Raw genomic sequence first — 8,145 nt, 5'->3', positions numbered from 1 at the left:
ATACAAATAATAATGATAAATGATGATAAAATAAAAAGCTTGTGTTTTGTTTGTAAATTGCTTATTTTTTCATTACATTGAAATTGTGGATTCTATCAAACATTTTTCTACAGGATGTATGTACTGTATTTTTTTAATGTGGCAGTCTTTGAAGCATATCAACTGTGCAAAAAGAGGGCTAAATGTACTCAATGTTAACAGTAAATGCTGTTTTATTATGTCGATATTCCACACTAAAAAATGTGAGGGTCAGGGAATTTGGACAAAGTTGGTCAGGGAAAATCAGGGAAAGTCAGGGAATTCAAAACAAAAATTTGAGTAGGAACCCTGCATTTAACAAAATTTGTCCAGCTATGAGCTTTGAAAACTAAGACAGCTGAAGAAGTAGCATATCACCTTCTTCAAACATTTTTAACATTTGGTGGCCCGGCTATATTGCATTCAGATAATGGTAGGGAATTCTGTAATCAAGTCATATCTAATTATACACTATGTGGAAAGATGTTAAGATAGTTCATGGAAAGCCTCGTCATAGTCAAACACAAGGCTCAGTTGAAAGGGCCAATTGGGATATACAGAATATGTTAACTGTATGGATGAACAATAATTATACAAATAAATGGTCAGATGGTTTGCCCTTTGTACAATTTGCCAAGAACACTACATATCATGAAGGAATACGCCAAAGTCCTTATGAAGCCATGTTTGGCATTAAACCAAAAAGCGGCATAGCATCGTCATCTTTGTCTGGCAAACAAATTGCAAACATTGAAACTGAAGAACAGCTCAAAGAAATTGTTAATACAGGTAACCCCCATATAACATGGGAGTTACATTCCAAAAAATTGCCGTGTTATGCAAATCCGTGTTATACGAAACAAAGAACTAGTGCGAAAAGGGAGGTTAGGTTCCAAAAATTAAAAAACATGCTGTTAAATCCTTCTTTAAATTGGATTTATTAATCATTTTTTTTATAGGTAAAATACTTATTTATTATTTAAGTAAATATTTACCAGAGGATTATTCATCCTATATTATGATCTCAGCGTAAGCATCATTAACTGGTAACAGTTTTTGGTTGCGTTCGTTATTAGCGGTTGCTCCGCAACAGGAGTGTGCTGCCGTTTGTAGGCATTTAGGAATGACAGTGAAAGAAAAATGGCGGCCCGCACTATCGATAGTATCGTGATGGAGGAATCTATAATTCTAAAATAAGCTTTTAGAGGAAAAAATTTAACCATTAAATGGATTATTTGTTGAAAGAGCATTCAAAGTAGCCACAAAAGCAATTAGAATGCTTGCGTGGAGTTATGCGGAGGTATAAAAGAATGCACGCTATATTACATTTCATGTTGTACGAGGATTTTACCCAATTCTCAAACTGTGTTAGAGTGAATCCGTGCTATAGAAGTGCCGTGTTATACGGAGGTTACCTGTACTTTTAAAGAAAGTTTGAGCAGTGGCCATAACAAATACCATATTCCAAAGGAAAATATTGAAGAGGAGCTGCAACCCACCACGTCTTCATATCATGCCCTGACTGAACAACATGAACTTATTTCTATAAAAAGAGCAGCTGCGAAAGAGAATCTTCTACTGCAAGCAACGAAAATGTTGCGAACCTCAAAAAGAAAATTTCCTTCTGCTCAAATTGGTGATACCATATGAATACAAGTCCCTGATGGCGACTGTGGCCATCAGGTGCCCGAATACAGATGACCGAAATATGTTGGCAGTTGTTGGTGGAATAGAAGACTCCGACTTTTATAAATTAGCAAACAAAAAATGGTACCGTCAAGCAGCTTTATACCCGTAATCAGTTCATAATTTGTAAAGAAAAGTTACTTTCCATAGATGAGATTTTTTCTCAAGAAATATCACTGAGAGAAGCAGCTGCAGCTAATTCAAAAAGTGGAGGGCAAGGCTTATACATACTGTCATTGCAAAAAGAACTGTTCCACGAATAAATGCAGTTGTAAAAGCAAGGGACTCTTGTGCAATTCAAAATGCCATAACAGTTTAAGTTGTTGCAATAAATAAGATTGTATAACATTAATCACATAATTTATGTGTAAGTTTATTATTGTATTATTTTCTTTAATGTAAATCATTAAAGAAAATAATATGTACTGTTCGTTTTAGATTCAACAGTTTATTTACATGTGCTGTTACTTAAGCTTTCTCCTATTTTGACATATTTAAAGTTGCATTTTTATCTTAACGTAATAAAAATATTTTTATTCAACATTCCCCATCAATGCATGCTGAATGTCGACATTTGTCGGTGTAAGTGAGAAATAATGATATTTAGTGAATATTTCGTACATACACGAAACGACTGTGTGAATGCTGACATTCGCCAGAGAATGTTGACATTTGCCAGATATTGGTCATTCACAGTAACATGTGCATATGAATCATTATGAATAGTGATTTTGTGCAACAACATTTTCATTAATATTTTTGTATGTTTTTCAGTCAATCTTAATATAGTATAGTCATGCACTGTATCATCTTCAGATTGATTAAAGAAGTATGCATTGCAAGCAAACAGTAATGTGTATTGTTAATTAAAGAATGTATAGTAATGTCTGCAACATTCAAATCACATATAAGTTGTTGAATTTTGTGAAAATACAAAAAGTCCAGTAATCTAGCACCATTGTGGTTCTTAAGTAACAGATTAATGAACATCTACTTTATATGAAATAATTTAGTCATCTAGTAATTCATTATAATTTCATGATTATTTGCTTTTCTCAGAGACAATCCAAATAAAAATAAATTAAAAGAGTAATTACAATTTCTGTAAAATTACTATTCAAGATAATGTATATTTAGTTACTTTATTATATAATTTGTATCTTAATCCCCTATGTAAGAAAAAAAATCTCCTTAATATAATAAAAATGAATAAAGTTGGAAAAAAAATTAAATTGAAATTAAAAATAATATACAGTATATTAATTTATTAATATACTGTATATTAATTTATTAATATACTGTATTAATTTTTAAAGGTATTCTTTGCAATCTACATAAGAAAATTAACTATTTAAATGTGATGTACAAAATATAAAGTAAAACAATGTATGTTACGGAAATCTGGAATGTGAGAATTTTCATATACAGGATCACTGGTTGGGATACATTCAGTATGATGATCAGTATATGATATGAGGGAAAAACAGCATCAGTACAAAAGGGAATTTTAAATAAAAAATTAATTTGCAAATCTTAAAAGTAATTTTCTTTTTGATAAATAGTCTTCATATTTACATTATTAAATTTTTTTATTTGAATTTGAAAATCGTGTAATTATAACGTAATCTGAAACTAGGTTTTGTCACAAACAAAATTAATTTCTTTTAATTAATTTAGTTTTCTTGTACTTTGAAAAATGTAATTATTATAAATAAGTTAAATTTAATATCTTTACAGGAATCAAAGATATCAGTAAAGTGAAATTGGTGATGTCAGTGCTATATTGTATTATCTCATCAGTTTTACAATAACAATTAACATTGTATAAACATGCATATATTCATGTGTGTAATTCATACTACTGTATATTTACTGTCCATAATATCTAGTCTTTTACTAAAGAATCTTATGATATTTTTTCCATAATTATCCTAGNTTTTTTTGCAAAAAATTCGCTGAACTTTGGAGATATAATATAAATATAAATTATTAATATAAATATAATTTTTATGGACATTAAATAATAAATGGTTTTTAGTAGGTCTGCTGCTCATTTAAACTCGATAGTTTGTACAATATCCGCTATTGGTCTAGATTCAACCAATCCTGTCGCAACATGAGTCGGCGTTGACGTTTTACTGAATTATACGCGTTTTTTAGCGTGTTTGTACAAATACTGTCGTAATTTTTTCACCGTCGTGTAGGAATCCGAACTATAGAAACCCGTTTTATAGGGGGGTCTACTGTACCTTTTCTGTTGATCAATTCTGGCTTTTTCTGTTTGATGGTATCACTGAATTTGTCCATTTTATGGCACTACATTTTCAAATCAATTGTGGAATTGTCTGGTAGAAGTTCAAAAAAAAAAATTCCTTAAAATCCCACCAAAGAGAGCATCTCTTTCTTTAAGAACATGTATCGAGCTTTGGAATGAAACCAAGTCGTTTCAAGTGATCATAAATGGTTCAATTCGACAAATTTAATCTCTTAGCGATTTCTTGTGTTGTTATTTGGTGGCTTGCTTTAATCAATACCTTTATTTTGTCTTCATCAGCTTCAACTGGCCTTCCAGAACGTGGTGCATTTTCAATATCGAAATTGCCAAAATGAAATTTTGTGAACCAGTTTTGGCACTGTTGTTCTGTCAACACATCATCTCCATACATGTCACCCAATTTTTTCTTTCTTGAACAGCATTTTTATTATTTTTTTGGTAATAAAAAAGCAAAATATGCTGAAAATGCTGCTTTCGGTTTTCCATATTTGATGGGACACCAAAAAAGACAATTGCACAGAACCAAACAAAATTTTTTACAAATAAGCCTTGAAATGTCAGCTATCAAAATAAGTAATGACAATATGATTTAAAATGAAATTAGCAGGTAAAAATACAATTAATTTCCCATATATGTTTTATCTTTCTGTAACTGGAAAAAATTTTCTTTGTATAAGGAATGAATTTGAATTGAACTGAAATGAATGTTTTTTATTGACTATGATAAATAATTTTGAAAAATAATACAAGAATTGTATCAAAAATAATAACCAACATCATATTAAAAATAAATCATTGGCAATAGATGAATTCTTAATATATGTCTGGTATTGACAGCAGTTATTTTACTCTGCAATATGAAATGACATCACTTGTATCACCCATGTCATAACAATGCAGTATGAAAAAATAGTCATTGTATTGTTTTGACAATATGCTGTGATTGAATTTTTTGTTGAGGACAAAATTTCAATGGTTGATATTGTAAATGTGGTTGGCAATGTAAGCATTCATGTAAATTTCTCTATACACTTTTCTATATTTTGATGTTTGATATTTATCAAAGACCAGAATGTATATAGAGAAGTTTACATGAATATTTACATTATAAGACAATTAGAAAACATTAAATAACAAAAGTGGTAAACAGACATCATAGATAAGTCTCTTAATGATTGCTTATGAACTGTTTATAACAAAATAAACAAAGAAAGACTTGATGATGCTTTCATAAGGAAGAGGAACAAATTGCAATCAGAGAAAAATGTAACACATTTTGGAACCTATCAGTGTGAATTGAAAAAGATGATTTCAGGATATCATAAAATTTGGGCCCATTGGGTTCCTTGATTACTGTTGCATGATCAGAAACTTGATCCGCATTCAGTCCAGATCTGGCTCTTTTAAATTTTTATCTGTTCTATTTTATAAAGGAATTGATACTAGGCTAACATTACAAAACTATGAAACAGTCATGCAAGATTTTTTCATTGTGACTGAACAGATTAAATAGAAGGGAATGGCCAACTTTTAGTGATCAGAATATAAATTTTTTTAAATTTAAAGATACATTAATTGTACTGATGTGAGTTATTTTCTTTTCAGTGATATTATTTAAAAGTAAAATTAATGTGGCCAAAACTTTCAGTATAAAAAAATTTTATTAAATTTAATATTTTAATTTTAAAAATATATCTATATATATTTTTATATTTTAGGAAAGAATATATGCCATGGATTGGTCCTGATCCAAAAAATTACAAAGGTCCCAATCCATCTTTATGCCATGGGCCAGACCCCAACAATCTTGGTAGCCAAAATAAAACTCGAGCCAAGGGACCTCAACCAAATTTAAGAAGAGGACCTTTGGCTAGTATAACCTCCTATGTTGATTCAAATGATACCATAGAATGTAATCTGGACCTAAAGAATTCAAGATCCAGTTGAAAAGTTTCCTGCCAATAAAATTATATGGTAAGTAATTTAAGATAATTATTCATTATTTGCATTTAATTTTGACTTTTAATATTAAAATTTTCGTTTTAACAAATAACAAATTATTTCAGATGATATTATTTTAAAAAATGAAATATTATTCATTAAATTATAAAAATTGTATAACTTAATTTTTTCTTCTTATTGATAATTATGTAAATTTTAATTCATTTAAAATATGTCAAATCATAAATTTTTAATTTTTTTCAACTGAAATCTGAAAATTTATAATTATAATAATATTTGCTACAGTAGAACTTTGTTCATTCAGCATTTGATAACCTAGAATGTGTGGTAATCTGGCACTCTCTGAAAATTAGTTTATTATCAAACAATTTCAGATTATAATTTGACTTGCTGGTATTCTGCAAAGTGGAATTTATTTTGGACACATCATGTGCTAAAGAAATGCAGTAGACATCTAAAAAAATAAATGTATGTGTTACTGTGAAAGAAATTAGAAAATGTCAATATTCTCTGGTGAATGTCGACACACAAAATAAGTTAGTGAAAGACTGAATATTTGATTATATTATTATACATTTGAACAATTGCCGGTGTATGTCAACAAGCACAGATAAGCTTTCGTGGAGGTCAAAACAACACCCAAGAAGCCGATGTCGACAGAAATCCTTTGTTCTGCCGCAATTGAAATTACATGGTATCTATTTGTTATACTCTGGAACACTGCTGTTTGTCAGTCTTACGCAAGATTTGCTGGTGTGTGCAACGTTTTTTTAAATTTTAATTTTTTATCTGATACCTTAATTTATATTGAATGGATAATGCAGTGAACCAAGAACTTTTTTTTTTTTTTTGAAAAGTTACGTGCATTAATTGCAAGTAAACGAGAAGATAATTGTTTTTATTTTTCTCAAGAAAAATACTCTAAAATACTTTCTGAAGTGATTTCTGCTAAAACTAAATGCAGCACACCTTTGGATTACAGACGATTAAAACGTTTTGACGATTTAAAAATTAATGATGAAGAGAAATAAATTGTACCATTAAAACCAGGAGAAATGAATATACAGTACTATGTTACCAATGATAAATTGTTCATTGAAACTCACAGCAGAACAGGCCATGGAGGAAGAACACATATACTTAAAGAATTGCAACTTAAATACAAAAATATGACATATGAAGTTGTAATGTTGTATTTAAATTTATGTAAACAATGTCAAATGAAACATAGTGCACCTAAAAAAGGTATTGTGAAACTAATGGTCAGTTCGGACTAAACTCAAGATGTCAAGTTGATCTGATAGACCTGTAGTCACACAAGGATGGCAAATTTAAGTTTATAATGGTGTATCAAGATCATTTACAGGGTTCCTACGCACCTGGAAAGTCAGGGATTTTCATTATTTTTTNTTGAATTTGAAAATCGTGTAATTATAACGTAATCTGAAACTAGGTTTTGTCACAAACAAAATTAATTTCTTTTAATTAATTTAGTTTTCTTGTACTTTGAAAAATGTAATTATTATAAATAAGTTAAATTTAATATCTTTACAGGAATCAAAGATATCAGTAAAGTGAAATTGGTGATGTCAGTGCTATATTGTATTATCTCATCAGTTTTACAATAACAATTAACATTGTATAAACATGCATATATTCATGTGTGTAATTCATACTACTGTATATTTACTGTCCATAATATCTAGTCTTTTACTAAAGAATCTTATGATATTTTTTCCATAATTATCCTAGAATATATAATATATATAAAAAGTTATATATAATATACATATAATATAATATAATATAATATAAGCATAATATGCATATTCATCTCTCATAATAATTTTAAATGTTTCATAATTTTATTATTAGTTGCTATCAAATTGTCTAATTTATTTAAAGTTTATAAAATTTCAAAATTATAATTGTTTTAAGAAGTTGAAAGCATTTAAGAATAAAATGTACTTTATTTAATATTTTTTTATTTTAAAATTTACATTGTTTTTTGCAGTTTATTGAAATTTATTACATACTTTAAATAAAATGAAAAATATAGAATTAAATGTTATCAAGTTTGAAAACTTAACCACAAATTAGAAAACATGATATTAGATTTCAGTGCATTTGTTCAGGATGTGCATAACTAATTTCAATTCTGTTTTTTAAATAAATATAACTCTTTTAATCATATAAATATGAGC

General features: G+C 28.6%; 1 protein-coding gene across 1 annotated transcript in view; it reads left to right on the top strand.

Moving 5' to 3' along the window:
* The window catches only part of LOC111632511, a 91,121-nt gene extending 83,349 nt beyond the window's left edge, over nt 1-7,772 (top strand). The window contains exons 15-16 of the mRNA XM_023376944.1: nt 5,698-5,953; nt 7,496-7,772. Coding sequence (XP_023232712.1) covers nt 5,698-5,926 — 229 coding nt within the window. The 3' untranslated portion in view covers nt 5,927-5,953; nt 7,496-7,772. The remainder of the gene's footprint in view (nt 1-5,697; nt 5,954-7,495) is intronic.
* The last annotated feature ends 373 nt before the right edge of the window (nt 7,773-8,145 follow it).

The sequence above is a fragment of the Centruroides sculpturatus genome, unplaced genomic scaffold (genome assembly GCF_000671375.1).
Source record: "Centruroides sculpturatus isolate CEXI.00-Female unplaced genomic scaffold, Cexi_2.0 scaffold612, whole genome shotgun sequence".
Classification (NCBI taxonomy): domain Eukaryota; kingdom Metazoa; phylum Arthropoda; class Arachnida; order Scorpiones; family Buthidae; genus Centruroides; species Centruroides sculpturatus.
Note: the sequence above shows the minus strand (reverse complement) of the source record. Positions and strands in the feature narration are given on the sequence as shown.